The sequence below is a fragment of the Castanea sativa genome, chromosome 5, assembly GCF_040712315.1.
Source record: "Castanea sativa cultivar Marrone di Chiusa Pesio chromosome 5, ASM4071231v1".
Lineage (NCBI taxonomy): Eukaryota > Viridiplantae > Streptophyta > Magnoliopsida > Fagales > Fagaceae > Castanea > Castanea sativa.
The window spans coordinates 4,001,969-4,017,138 of NC_134017.1; the positions used below are offsets into that span (position 1 = coordinate 4,001,969).

The 15,170-nt window shown below is 35.8% G+C and overlaps 2 protein-coding genes across 3 annotated transcripts; one reads left to right on the forward strand and one right to left on the reverse strand.

Annotated features, from left to right (window-relative positions):
• The first annotated feature begins 677 nt into the window (after positions 1-677).
• LOC142634570 (uncharacterized) lies at positions 678-3,867 on the forward strand. Its single transcript, XM_075808870.1, has 5 exons — positions 678-1,119; positions 1,348-1,777; positions 1,868-2,059; positions 2,283-2,476; positions 3,842-3,867. The coding sequence occupies exons 1-5, from the start codon at positions 678-680 to the stop codon at positions 3,865-3,867; spliced, it is 1,284 nt and encodes a 427-aa protein (XP_075664985.1).
• A 3,365-nt stretch (positions 3,868-7,232) lies between these two features.
• On the reverse strand, positions 7,233-11,485 carry LOC142634369 (disease resistance protein RPP8-like). 2 transcript variants are annotated; one of them, XM_075808664.1, is made up of 2 exons: positions 7,682-11,485; positions 7,233-7,586 (listed from the first exon to the last, which is right to left on the reverse strand). In XM_075808664.1, the coding sequence occupies exon 1, from the start codon at positions 11,368-11,370 to the stop codon at positions 7,714-7,716; it is 3,657 nt and encodes a 1,218-aa protein (XP_075664779.1). In that variant the 5' UTR covers positions 11,371-11,485; the 3' UTR covers positions 7,233-7,586; positions 7,682-7,713. The 2 variants fall into 2 exon arrangements, with proteins under 2 accessions (XP_075664779.1, XP_075664780.1); XM_075808665.1 differs by having other exon boundaries at positions 7,677-11,485.
• Between the last annotated feature and the right edge of the window lie 3,685 nt (positions 11,486-15,170).

Below are 15,170 nucleotides of genomic sequence, written 5' to 3' on the forward strand. Positions count from 1 at the left end.
ATTATTTGTGAATCTGTGAACTTAGTTTGATGTATGATTAATTTATTTAGTTAATAGTTATTAACTTATTATTTGTGATTCTGTGATTTGTGAACTTGGTTTGATTTATTATTAATTTATTTAGTTAATAGTTATTATTTGTAGGTTAAATCGAATCTATTGAATTTGCAATGGACGAAGTTACTAGCACAGAAACTTCACCTTCGTCTAATCAAGAAGTGCCAAATGATGAATCTCCTCTTTGGTAGTATGTGACTAAAGTAGAAAAACTAGCTGGTGCATCTGTTAAATCAGGGGGAAACACATACTTTAAGTGCAATTATTGTGGTGTAGTTTATATGGGATCTTATTCTGGGGTTATGGCTCATCTATTAAAAATTCCTAATAAAGGAATTAAACCGTGCCCTAAGGTGACACCGAGTCATAGGCTGGAAATGCAGCACATGCATGATCAAGTTGAGAATGATAAGTTAGAGAGAGAACGGAGAAGTCAAATTCCCTTACCCCTACCTCCCCCAGGCCGTGGGCCTATACCTATTTCCCCATTTCGGAGACATGAAAGGAGTGATAGTACAAATCCGATTGATGGTAAGAGGAGGAAGGTGGCTGTGAATAATACTTTGGAGAAAGCATACTAGAATAATGCTAGACATGAATTGGATAGTAGAATTGCTAGGATGTTTTACACTGGTGGGCTTTCGTTTAACTTTGCAAGGAACCCATATTATCGTAATTCCTATGCATATGCTGCTACCCATAGCATTCCGGGTTATGTTCCTCCTGGATACAATGCTTTGAGAACAACACTTTTGCAAAAAGAAAGAACTCATGTTGAAGGACTTTTAAAACCAATTAAGGACTTTTGGCTTAAAAATGGTGTAAGTATAGTTTCTGATGGATGGTCTGATCCACAAAGGAGGCCTCTTATTAATATTATGGTTGTATTAGATGGGGATCCAGTGTTTATAAAGGCAATTGATGGGTCAGGTGAGTTCAAAGACAAACATTATATTGCTGGGGTGTTGAAGGATGCTATAAAAGAGATTGGACATGAAAAAATTGTCCAAGTCATCACTGATAATGCTAGTGTGATGAAGGCTGCTGGATCTCTTATTGAAGGTGAGTATCCTAAAATATTTTGGACACCCTGTGTTGTCCACACTCTTAATCTAGCTTTGAAGAATATTTGTGTAGCAAAAAACACTGAAAAGAATGAAATTACATATGAGGAATGTAGTTGGATTACACATATTGGTGATGATGCATCCTTCATATGTGTTTTTATCATGAACCATTCAATGAGGTTGGCAATGTTTAATGAATTTTATCTATTAAAACTGTTCCAAGTTGCTGATACTAGATTTGCTTCGGTCATTGTAATGCTAAAAAGGTTTAAATTGATAAAAAGATACCTTCAAGCCATGGCTATTAGTGACCAATGGGCTTCTTATAGGGAGGATGATGTTGGAAAAGCTCAAAAAGTGAAAGATCTGATTCTAAGTGATCTTTGGTGGGATAATATCGATTATATCCTTGAATTCACAGCACCTATTTATGATATGCTACGAATAGCCGACACAGATAAGTCTTGTCTTCATCTTATGTATGAGATGTGGGATTCAATGATAGAGAAGGTGAAAGCAGTAATATATCAGCACGAAGGCTTGGAAGATGATCAGCATAGCTCATTTTGGAATGTGGTGTATGATATACTCATTGATCGATGGACTAAAAATTGTACACCACTACATTGCTTGGCTCATTCCTTAAATCCTAAGTAAGTACATTTATTTTCTATTTTCTTTAGTTCCCCCTTCTAGTAAAACACACCTTTCATTTTTATTTGTTTTTTAATCTTTAACTCTAGGTATTACTCCATTGAATGGCTTTTGGAGAATCCAAAACGCATCACTCCACATCGAGATTATGAAATTTCTATGGAAATGAGCAAGTATTTGGATCGACACTTTGAAGATGGGAATGAATTAAGTGTGGTGAAGTTTGAGTTTACAGCATTTTCAGGAGGGAGGTTTCCTTCACCAGCTGCCTTGACAGATAGGTGGGTCTTACAACCTTTGGTTTGGTGGCAATACCATGGCACCGCATTTCCAACTCTTCAAACCCTTGCCCTTAAACTTCTTGGACAACCTTGTTCATCCTCATGTGCTGAGAGGAATTGGAGCACATACAAATTCATTCATTCCTTAAAAACAAAACAAAATGGCTCCTGCACATGCTGATGATTTGGTATATGTACATTCTAATCTTCGACTCTTGTCAAGGCGCAATGAGGAGTACATACATACAGCAACACAGATGTGGGATATTGGAGGAGACTCTTGGAATGAGAGTGACATACATGGAGGAGCTGGAATTCTTGAGAGTGCAACCCTTACACTTGATGAGCTAGAGTTGGAGGCCATAGTTATTGGGAATGCTAGCACTAGTGCTACTACTAGTGAAAGTGAAGTTCGAAGTGAAGTTCGAAGTGAAGCTATTGATCTTGATGATGAAGATGTTGGTGTTTGATTGTCTTGTTGATTGTCTTTTATTTAGTTTTAGTTTCAAACTTATGAGTTATATTTTAATTTCTGAACATCATGGAATGTTTTAGTTTCAATCTTGTGAGTTGTATTTAATTTATGAACATCATGTTTTAGTTATTATCTACTATTGCTCTTAAATTTGGTATATGTTTATATAATGTGAAAAAGTATGCTTAGTAATATATTAAAAATATAAAAAAAAATACTTTTAATAATTTTTTAATCGCCGAGTCCCGCCACACCCGCACCCACATTTTTCAAAAATTGCCGAGTCCTGCACCCGCACCCGCACCTGCACCCGCACCCGTGCTTCATAGCTTAGAACGCCAATACTTGCTTAATGTGAAAAATGGCTACTATAACCCACTTAAGGTGCTGGTTTTTATTATTATTAATTTTTTTAAGAAAATAAATTTCCTTGATTATCTCATAAACTAATCTATGTTTTCTCAAGACGTTTTGTAATTAGACAAACTTTTTATGATAAGCTCGTTCAAGTGGGCTTAATGACCCTGTCGAGCAGGCTTCAAGTTGTCGCTCAAGCAGAGGAGAAATCTATATCTGAAATCATGATTTAGCGGCTTATAGGTGAGCAAGAACAAAATTTTTTATTCACAAAATTACAAACATTATAACAAAATACATTGTCACCGATATTCACCAGTTCAAATCCTATCATCCATGATTAGAAAGAAAATGACTAACAACTCCAACATCGTAAGCAAGATTAAACCTTGTGCACACCATGTCATACATTAAACTACCAAAAGCTGATGCATAAGTCACTCTCTTCATATTGCGGTTTCAAAACGTACTTTTTTGTGTGTAGTAAGCATTTTTTTTTTTTTGCTGCGTTTTTTGCGCCAAAATGTGAAATACCACGATTTCACACTGGTTTTACAAGTGGGGTACTCACTGGTTTTACTTTGCCCAACTAAACATATCTTTTCAACGAAACTCTCCTGAGATTGTGACAAATTTTTGTTCTTTCTATCACGAGGGATATTCAATCATACCAAATATTTGTTTCATTGGTCCCAAATCCCTCATAGTAGGCTTGGCCCCATAGGCCATAGTGTCAAGAATGAAACTCTACTTCAATCATCTATGGGCCCACATGCTACAAACTATATGAAATCCTAATGAATATACTTAACGGAACCAGCTTGACAATCATTAAAAGGCCTTCCGAGGACCGGGCCTAACTTCGTGGCTACACCAAACCGGAAAAAAGAAAACAAAATTCATGGGCCTCTTACAGACCTAACTCTGTATTACCATGCTGGAAAATATAGGTGGGTTCGTCACTTGTCAGAAATGAATTCCCAAAGATCAATTATTTCCCAATATTATTTATTTATTTTTTCATTAGTAGCCGCCTCTCAAGAGATATTAAATCATGGTTAAATTATAGGTACACTTTCTTACATTATGTCCCCTAATTAGATTAAATATATTTATCTTTAAAAAAGATAATATTATTATGCTTTAGTGGTCAATGAAACCATATGTTTAGGTTTAATTAAAAAACTTAATGTATTGCTCTTAAAGAATTATACCTAACTTTTGCCTTTTTATTAAGGGAGATAAATGAATTTATTTTTTTATTTGGTATTACATACTAAGAACTATTTACTATCGATGAGTTTTAGGTTAAATGACATTTCCACCCTCATAACTATGGGATGGTAGGTAGGGGTGTCTATGGATTGGTCCGGGTCGGGTTTGTGCCCAACTTGTAAGTAACTCGATGATATTAGGTGGAGAAATTTCAGACTTGTTGCCGATCGGTGAGGGAGTTGGATTGAATGGGTAAGATTATTGTTCAATGGTGGTTTGATCGGTCGAGATTGGTGTAGAAGTAGAAATTTTGCAACTAATTACAAGACGCGGAGTGTTACTTAGTGGATCCACTTTCATTATACAAAGACCAATGAAAAATATTCCAAGTGTCAATGAATAAAAATTACAAAAGATGTCCAAGATCCAATCACACGTCGACACGTTTTGATATTTTAATTTAAATGAAGTCATATGTCCCTTAGAGAGCAAGACATAAAGTCCCTCCATTAAAATTATGACACGTGTTGTTGCTCATAGCCAATCATGTGTTATCAAATGCGGGGGGGGGGGGGGGGGGATTTAGACAGATCCATAAGTCTAGAAACTTTGCCAGAATTAAGCTCTGAAGCCTATCAAGAACTTTAACCTTTTAAAATGAAGAGCATTCGAAGCAGAATCATTCAAATCACCTTCCTAGATCTCAAATTTCATTGGTATCAAACTTAAAAGCTTTGAGAAACTCCAAGGTACTACAAATTAGTGAAACTCCACGGATTCAAGCTTCTAAATCCCCAAAGAACTTCAAATACAAATCTTTGAAGATAAAGAATATTCGAAGAACATTAATTGAAATCATTCTTCAAAGTCGCAAAGATCTATTGTAATCATCGAATTCAACCTCCAAAGCCCTAAAGAACTTCCATCAAAATCTTCGAAGGTCAAGAACATTCAAAGGATACATAAGGAACATGAGGAACAAAAATTTCTAATAAGCACACAACCAGAGATTCATTGCAATTCCACTCCAAAGATCTTTCAATCCACTTTCCAATCAAAGCAAAGAAAAACTTTTGCTCGAATCAAGATAATACTTGAATTGAAAAATTTTCCAAGGAGATCGAATTAGAGGATTATTCTATTGTATTAGAATCTAAATATAGAGAATTGTACCTACAAGTTCATTAATACAAAAATATAGTTGTGAAACTATTTCGATTGTTTGATTTCCAAACTTGAGATTTTGTGTTTAATTACAAATTTGGCATGCCTAGTAAGAATTGAATTCCCAAAGGTAAATTGTTTCCCCAATATTTTTTTATTTTATAAAAATTAGTATCCTCTATAGAGATAAAAATAAGAGTTTTAAAAAACTTGTATCCATAGAACATTTGGCGTAACATAGATAATGAATAAATAGGTGTTAATATCGTTCCTATTGCCATTACAAATGTAATTAGTATTTTTTGTATTAAAAAAAAATTTTGACTGGTAATTATTCCCAAAAATACTATTAATTCTGCAACAAAACCACTCATCCCCGGTAATGCGAGGGAAGCCATCGATAAGATACTGAAAGTCGTGAATATTTTTGGAACCGGGACCGCCATTCCGCCCATTTCGTCGAGATAAACAAGACGTATTCTATTATAAGAAGCCAATGTTTTTAGATATTTTAGGCTATCCCAGCATAGCTACTCTAGGAGGAATGTTTTCTATGCGGTCCTAATAATTTAATAACTATCTTTGTAGCCCTAGAGTGTTTCAGTTTATGCTCCTAGCTATTATCTAGATATACCAAGAAAGATGTACAGTCTAATAAGGCTACTATATTATGTGTAAAATTTATGTATAATCATTTCGCTGCAATACATTAAGTTCCCCAATTAAATTTTAACACATTTCTGTATTGAATGTAATTGTCTTTGGAAAAAATAACATTATTTGTGTGTCATTGATCAATTTAAACATGTGTTTGAATTTAATTGAAGAACTTAACATATTGCATTTAAGTAACTATGCGTAACTTATGCCATTTTATTGATCAGGTAATTAAATTTTCGTTTGGTATTAAATACTAAGAACTACTTAATACCAATGATTTTTAGGTTGAATAACATTTCCACCCTCATAACTATGATGGTAGGTAAGGATGGGGCTCAAATCCCTTGTACATCAATATTTAATTAACCAAAAAGAAAAAAGAAAAGAAAAAAAGAAAAATTGATTGCCATTGCCAATTGGTAATTTTCAATATGGAGAGTTATTTTCAAGAATAGATATTATTTGGTTTAGGGTTTTTATATTCTTACACTTATTTTTTCACATCAGTTTTTTTACATCTACTTTCATGTGTTCAAATGTAGATATTTAAAAATGTGAACATTTTTATATCAATTGTGAATATTGATGTAAGATAGTGGATGTAAACAAGTGTAAATTGATATTTTTCTTATCTTATTTTTAGCTATCTTTATACTTTAATAAGGTGATTTGAAATTCCATAGAATCTTGTTTCCACCTACTATATTACCATGCCGTCTTCATCAAGAACTTCAAGGTTTATTTTAAACACTCCAGGCATATTTAAATTGTTGCATTAGAGGATTCACTCTCCATCTACTTCACAATGCTCACACATAACAAAATGATGAGGCAGTTATCAAAATTTTCCTTTAATCAATGAGCAGAAGAACAAGAGTAATTGTAGTTTCACACTTTCATCTCAATTGCGCAAATGTAAATCAAAAGGCATTTTTGTGTGTCTAATTTCTAAATAGAGTAATGTTATAAACATCAACTATTTTACAATATTTTTACAAACTTTTGATATAATGAATTTTTATTGATTCTTATTTTGACGTACTAATATCACTTTTTACTTGCTAATAACTACTCACCATATAAGTACTTTGTAAAAAAATTAGTAAAATTGTTTATGCTTTTAGCATTTTCCTTGTAAATAACTACTGAATTAGACAACTACCTGTCTGTCTAAGGGAAAAGAACAATTAGCACAACAGACTGAATAATTATAAAAGATTAGTCATCAAAATTCGTCAGTCACAAACAGATTTATCTGTCTACAAATTAAGATAAACATATGACCCCCACCCAATAAAAGAGTACAATAGGACAGTATCACTTTATTCGCACCAAAGAGTACAATTTTATTTTCGTCATTTGCATGACAAGCATATGACTATTACATCTTATTGATAGAAACAACTAACACAGAAAAAGAAATACACACACGGACAGTAGCACTTTGCTTGTAACAAAGCGTCCGTCTTTATTCCAGTCATAACTTTTATTGATCAAATACCTTAGAACCAAGTGACACAAAATAATAAAAATATTAAAGAGTACCCTTGTGCATGAGAGTTGATTGAAACATCATCTCCAAACAGCTCTGCTACTTTTTGTCCGACGCCCACATCATTCCTCAAGGTCATACGAGTAATGAAAGGAAGCATAAATCTGAATTTACAAAATAAGTGTCAAAATCTTAATGAGTTGTTTCGAGGACTAAAAAATTATAAGAAAAAGAGAAAGAATAAGAAAGATAACCTCACATTGGTAAAATCTTGATTTTCATTCAGCAGTATCAATAAATATTGTCAGTGAAGATAGCAATATCACCCTCGCCCCAGTTTAGTTCCTTGGTTTTTTTCTCAATGCTTGTTTTGAATTCCTCTGGCATGTCTTCTATCTTAAACTCACGAACACTCTTTAGATTCCCCAACCCAAAAGGGACCTTCAAGCTCTTGCAGGATCGTATCTCCAGCCGCTTCAAGTGTGGCATTGCTTGTTCCTCCACAGTCCATTCTTCCAGCTCTTGAAGTAGGAAGAACTTCAGAAACTCAAGCTGGCGAAAGCCTCCATTGGAACAAACCATTCTTTTTCCAATATAAGAACCAGAGAAGAAACTGAGCGATTTGAGGTTGTAAAACTTCTCCAACTCTGGCATTGGATCATTTGAAAGCTGAGAGGCCGATAAGGTAAGCTCAGTCAGGCTTTGAGGGAGTCCAATAATGTTTACAATGATGGATGGCTTCAATAGTTTCCCAAACAAATATAGGTCGGAGAGATTTACTAGGCCTGACAAGTGATTCAAATCAATATCTTGAGGTCGACCCATTTCATCAATTGATTTCAACCTCAATGTTTGAATGTGATTCAATTCCACAAGACTTTTTGCCAATTCATTTTGCTGTGACAAGTCCAACTGGAATGCCAGTTCCAATTTTCTAAGGTTTTTTAACAACTTGAGGGCATCCTTCAGAGGACTATCGTTATCCATAAATGCACCCCACAGTACTTGGAGATTTTGCAGTAAATTCCCTCTTAGACGATCCAGAAAATTCCCTCTTTGTTGAGGAGCAAAGCTGCTTCGATAAATTCCATTCATGTATAGGTTTTGAAGATTCTGCAACTTCCATATTGACCCTGGAAGAGTATGGATGTAAGTATGCTTCAAATCTAAAGTTTGGAGGTTCACTAACTTGCCAATTGATGATGGGATCTCCTCTAGGTAAGTCCACCTTAAGCCCAAATATTTTAAACGAGTTAATCTTCCTATACTTCTTGGCAAGTGAGGTCTGAATATATGTTCAAGATCAAGGATCTCTAAGTGTAAGAGATGCCCACTTGCAATGCCCATACGAAGGAAGTCACCAATTTCTTTCCCAGGTTTATCTCCTTCTCGGGAGTCAAAGAAGAGAATGGAGCTGAGATTTCTGCACTTTTGCAATATAATTCGTGAATTTAGGCTGCTACCATGTCTTTGACTAGAAATGGTATCCATCTGAACAAAATAATAAGGAAGCCGTTGATCTGGGCTCAAAGTTGAATCCGGTGATTCCAGTCGCGACCAGAGTTCTTGCAGAGCACTAGGTAAGCCACAACTCAGGACCTTCCCGTTGTGCTTCCTTTCCAGTTCTTGTACCAGGTTGCATTCAATCAAGTGTTTCAAATTCTGCTTTGCCACAGATTCAAGGGGCTTATCAGTTTGTTCTACGAACCCTTCTGCAACCCACAAAGCCACTAATCTCTTTGCAGAAATTTCAGAATCTTTGGGGAATTGTGCAAAGTGAGAGAGACATTTTATTAGAATCGGAGACAAGTCTTTTCTATTTGTTTCCCAGTTGTCTCTCCATGGTGCCTGGTAAGGATTGATATGTTCAAGCGCCCTTGACAACTCCCCAGTAGTGAATTCTTTCCCGGACAACAGATACCCAGTACTTAAGATGGAAAGCGGCAAGCCCCCACATCTCCTTACAAATTTTTCTGCCAGTCTTTTCGATTCTTGAGAGAGTTGAGGCTCAGGCACCATCTGTCTAAACAAATCCCAGCTCTCATCTTTAGTTCGTAGTCGGAGTCGGTATGAGAAACAACTTGGGTCAGCATGTGAAGCTACACTCTTGTCTCGTGTGGTGAGCAAAATTCTGCTCCCATTTTTGTTATCAAGGAATGCTTCTTTTAGAGTATCCCAGGTTTCCTTTCTCATGATATTGTCCAGAACTAGCAGGTACTTCCTACCCTTCAAGAAATCTTTCACCTCCTTGAACGTGTAATCTTTTACCTTCCCATCCTCAGGAGGTGGCAGGACATCATGTCCTAATATTTTTTGGAGCAAATTCTTGTCGTCGTTCATTGAATCAGGTAGAGACACCAAGTATCTGTAATGAAAATGGTTCTGAATATTTTTATTGTTCAAAACCATCTTTGCCAGAGTTGTCTTACCGATACCTTTCATTCCCACAATTGCATGAGTTGAGAACCGGTCCCTCTTGGTGGTCAGTTGGGTGACTATTTCATGTATGTCTTCTTCTAAGCCGACCTCCAAGTTTGTCTCTTCCTTAAGTTCAATGCGACATAACTTTATCCTTACCTCAAGAAGTTGGAGGGCTTTCTGGAATTCCCCTAGTTCTGCAGAGAACTTCTGCCAAGGATCTGTCTCGCTTTGAGTGTTGCTCCTTTTGGAAGTTGAGATTCGTATGTAGGCGTCCAAGGATATATTTGCATCTTTAATAATGGCTTTCATTTGATCCTTCCAAGCCGCTTTTGAATTCTTTAAATTCTCTATGCCTTCAACCGCATTTGCTTCTTTGAGAAATTGGTGCACTTGATGGAAAAGTTTTTCTAGCTGTTTGAGCTGATAAGTTGCAACGGGTGGCGCATGTTTGAGCTTGTTGCTAAAGTCGTCAAGAAGAACTATAATATTCTTTTCAAGGGTGGTGGCCTGAGTTTGCTTTTGTGGAGACAGGTGGACAGGTTGTGATTGATATCTTTTGACAAAGGTGAAACCAAACTCTTGCTTTCTCAGAAAGAGACGCGAGAGACGACTCTCCATGCCCGAAAAACTCTTCATGAGCTTACGGCTTGTTATCAAATTACCAAAATACGGAAGCCAGCTAATTAGAGTTGGGATTTTCTGTTTCCTCTCAATTTCATGTTGTATTTCGTCGATGGTGTCATGCGCTTCCTCCACCCAGGCCTCTTCGATTTTACTTTCCAAGATAAGCCCTTCTAAATCTTGCAGGAAAGCAATCAGTAGCTGAAGTGGAAAGTTGATGGAGTACGCTACTTCCTTTTGCTTTTCAGACACTAAATCTGGAGTCATACTGATAAGGACTTTTAATTTCTTTTCAATAGAGGCACTTTTTGCATGTTTTTGGTAAGGCTTCCTCTTGTCTTCCTCTATTGGTCTGTCCTGCAGGCTTCTAACAGCAGACCTTGACGACTCAACAAATTTACAGATTTGTTCTCTGTGTATCTCCACAATTTGAACATTTATCTCAGAACTGCACGAATCCATGTCAATCTGGAGGGTATGAATTTTTTTGTAATCCGGGAAACCAAAGAAAATCCATTTCAGGGATTTTCTTCTTTCACTCAGTTCGTCGTAGGTTTTTCTCCAATCCTGTACATTGCGAACCACAGTTTTGGTTGCATCCACCCATCCTCTCGTAACATCATTTAGTCGTACAGTGGCTACTGATCTCAGTTGGGAATTCCCAAGTTGGTGGGCTTTCTCATCTATTTTTCTCCCTGATTCTGAAACAGCTTCTACATCTTTTAGGAGAGCATCCAAGAGCTTGATTTCCCAGCTAACCTTCTCGAAACGCTTCTTCAACCGTTGAAAGGATCTATAACTCCGCAAAATGATAATGATGAGGGCAGACAAGAGAACAATGAGGAGTATGGAGAAATCAAGAACATAAAAATTGAAAAGATTAGAAAACACTGGTGAAATGGCCATGGGTGCTCTCTGGTATAGGCAACAGAGCTTGTAGAACTAACTGAATTTACATCATTTCCTTCATAAGAAGAAAATGGCCATTACTTGGTTCAAAAGTGAGAATACTGAATAAGAATGCAACGGCCATTACATGGTTAAAAATGAGATTACTGAATAAGACAATATATAATATGTGAATCGAGGGATATACAAAACAAACTTACGCAAGAAATTATTCCTTGATAAAAAGAAAAAGTCATTTCTTGGTTGAAAAGTGATCATTACTAAATCACGAAGAATAGAATTTGTGTGAAACAAGTGGTATACCAACCAAAGCTACGTGAAAACTCACTTGAACTGCACAGATGCTTTAATGAAATGAAAACGACCTGCAAAGAAAGGAAGTACACGAAGATTGAATTGGAAACTTCTAGTTTTATTTCTATATCAGAGAGTACAAATGAATTAGCAATCTAATATATATATATATATATATATATATATATATATATATATATATATATATATATATATATATAACACAACAGAGTAACAGAAAAATGGCGCCAAAATAGGTAAATTAACTAACTCTCAACAGCTTAACAAACTCCCTAACTCAACCAATCAACTTGACAGCTGGACCTCCTAGCTGCTCTTCTTTCTTTCCTTTGCACGTGCAACTTGTGCTGAACTAATTGATGTCGTCTTCTTCTTCTTCTTGTCGTTTGCTCCAGTCTGTTGTTTAGCCATCACTTCAATTTCAACACTCCCCCTCAAGTCCTAAATTGCAAGCTCTATGACTTGAACAGAATAAGCTACCTTCAATTGCCTTGGAACAAAAATATCCTTTATGCCCAACTTTTTTGAAAGTCTTACAAAAGATGAAAATCCCAAGGCCATGGTAAATATGTCAGCTACTTGAGAATTGGTTGCAATGTGAAAGGTCTTGATCATGGCTTTCATAATCTTGTCTCTTACTTGGTGGCAGTCCACCTCAATATGCTTAATCCTCTCATGAAAGGCTGGATTAGCAGCTATGTATAATGCTGTTTGATTATTACAAAACAACATAGCTGGTATAGGATGCTCAATTTTCAAATCCTTGAGTAATTGCAGCACCCAAGTGATTTCACAAGCAACACTGGTCATTACTCTATACTCAGCTTCAACTAAGGACCTTGAAACCACTCCCTACTTCTTTGACCTCCAAGATAGTAAGTAGGGCTATAAATGAGTCAAGTTTTGTCGAGTAGTGCATGGTTAAGCTTGGCTTGTCAAGAAAAGTCAAAAGCTTAAGCTTGGCTTGAGCTCGTGACAAGCCTAAAAATAAGGTTTGAGCTTGAGCTCGTGGAAAAGCCAAAAAGCTTGAGCTTGGCTTAGCTTGGCTTGGCTTGGCTTGATTAATTAGTCAAGCCAAGCTCAAGCTTAATAACAAGCTCAAACTCAAGCTCAAGTCAAGCTTTTGAGCTTGAAACCAAAAAAAAAATTACATTATTAAATGTTTAAATCTCTAAAATTAAGAAGAGAAAAAATAGTATACTCATTCTATTATTCATCTAGTCCTACTTTTGATTACTCATTATTCAAATTAAAATTTTACATAATTAAATTTATTCATTTATCATTCATTGTCTATAATTTCAGCAGTTATTCAAAATACAATTTATAGATTCACTTTAGATGGTGAACTAGATAAAATACTTGTTTGTAATTATTATAAATCAGAAAATACTAACATGTTTCATAATTTTACTTTTGATGACTAATGAGGAAGGATCATAGGTGGCCCACTTAATTTATTTTTAAATGTAACTATAATATAAAGTGGTTTTTGGTTAGTTTAGAGGGAAGGAAAAAAATTAAGGTAATGGGTAGTGGTCTTATGTTGGCCATGTCATTATTAAGATATGTGTAATGAGCATATTAAGTTAACACATATAAACTTATAAATGACTTTATACTTGAATTATTTTGTATCAAGCCTAACAACTCACGAGCTTGTTCATGAACAAATTTTTTTGCTTGGGCTCGGTTTGTTTATTAAGCGAGCCTAAAACTAAGGCTCAAGCTTGGCTTATTTATAAACAAACAAATATGAATGAGCTTTTTATTGAGCCTAGCCCAAGTTGTTCATGATCGACTTGTTTCATTTACAGCCCTAATATTAAGGAATCCCCTAAGTAAACTACACAGCCTGTTAAAGACCTCCAAGTATCAGGGCATCAACCCCAATCCACATCACAAAAGGACTTGATATGCAGATTTGAATTGCTATAGAAAAAGATTCATTTCCCTGGTGAACCTTTAATATATTGAAGCACTCTGTGAGCTGCAAGTAAATGAGGTTCTTTTGGCTGTGATAGAGATTGGCTTAATCTATGCACAGCATAGGCGATGTCTGGTCTTGTCAAGGTCAAATAGAGAAGTCTTCCAATTAATCTTCTGAATTGTGCAAGGTCTGCTAGGGGCTTGCCTTCATACTTAGACAAACTCAGATTCTGCTCCATAGGAAACTTAACTGGCTTAGAACCAATGAAACCTATATCTTTCAAGATCTCTAGAGCATATTTTCTCTAGTTCAAACTAATTTCTTCATTAGTTCTAGCTACCTCAAGTCCCAAGAAATATCTTAGTGATCCAAGGTCTTTTATACCAAATTTATCATCAAGCAACTTCTTTAAACTGTTAACACAAGTAGGATTATTCCTAGTGAGCAATATGTCATCCACATAAACTAAGAGCACTGTAAAAGAGGAACCTTGGGTATGAGTAAACAATGAGTAATCATATTTTGATTGAATGAACCCGATCTGTAGAATTGATGTAGAACAGACTGTACATGCCTTCTTGGAGTAGCAGAGGCGTCGGAAGTCACAACGCAAGATCAAGGGGGGCGCTAGTAGTGGCCATCAGGGTGACAATATTGGAATTGTATAAAATTTAGTAGGTTAAAGGGAAACAGCATTTTGATCCAGACTCATAAACCATAAGCGTAGCATAAATTTAGGAAAATTTCATCGTTAAGGCCTTGAAAATAGTGTTTTTTCTATTTATAGTAATATTTTTTTTTTCCTTTAATAACTTTTAATTTAAAAGTCAGAATAATGTTCCATCTATTTTGGGACAATCCTTAAGGTCAGTAGTTTATGATTTTGCATTTAACCCAATTTTGCCATTTTTTATAATTTTCAAAATTTTGTTACCTAATCGCATAATTAGTGTGAATTAGGGTTTTGGACGTTTCCTAGTCATCCTAGGGTTTTACGTTTCAGTATTTATATATTTTGTAGCCGTCAAAGGGAAATCAGACTATTATCAATAAGCAAATACTTTTTGTTAAATTATTTCTTTGGTGGATCCCAATTTTCATCTCCTTATGGATTCAGGGAAACCCCTCGTGGATTCGTGGTTACTACCAGAAGCTAATAGTTTAATTTTTGTTCTATCAAGAGAGCATCATGTGTGTTTACTTCAAGCTTCTACAACATTAGTTGGTATCAGAGCCTTGACTAACCCTAGTCTGATGGCTAATTGGCGAGACGGTGACCACCCCCACAATGACAGCGGTGACGACGTCAACAACCCAGTCCTCACTAGCGCTGAGTTCCTTGATTTTCATGATGAAAATCAACAGGTTTGTGATTCAACACAATAGACTCTGGACCAAATTCAAGAAGTGGTTGCCACCCTACTTAATCGAAACCCTAATCGTAATGACGAAGAGTGACGTAATAACTGAGCATGTGGCCCTCCCCATTGTGGTCCAAATCAGAACATGCAGCAAGACTACAATGAAGACAACAACAAGGATAAAGAGTATG

What these genes read in the sequence shown, in the direction of transcription:
- LOC142634369 (XM_075808664.1), bottom strand. Translation starts at nt 11,370, where the DNA reads ATGGCCATTTCACCAGTGTTTTCTAATCTTTTCAATTTTTATGTTCTT.
- LOC142634570 (XM_075808870.1), top strand. Translation starts at nt 678, where the DNA reads ATGTTTTACACTGGTGGGCTTTCGTTTAACTTTGCAAGGAACCCATAT. An exon ending in CCAGCTGCCTTGACAGATAG is followed by an intron (nt 2,060 to 2,282) that starts GTGGGTCTTACA and finishes ACTCTTGTCAAG; the next exon opens with GCGCAATGAGGAGTACATAC. An exon ending in TAGTGAAAGTGAAGTTCGAA is followed by an intron (nt 2,477 to 3,841) that starts GTGAAGTTCGAA and finishes TGGAAAATATAG; the next exon opens with GTGGGTTCGTCACTTGTCAG.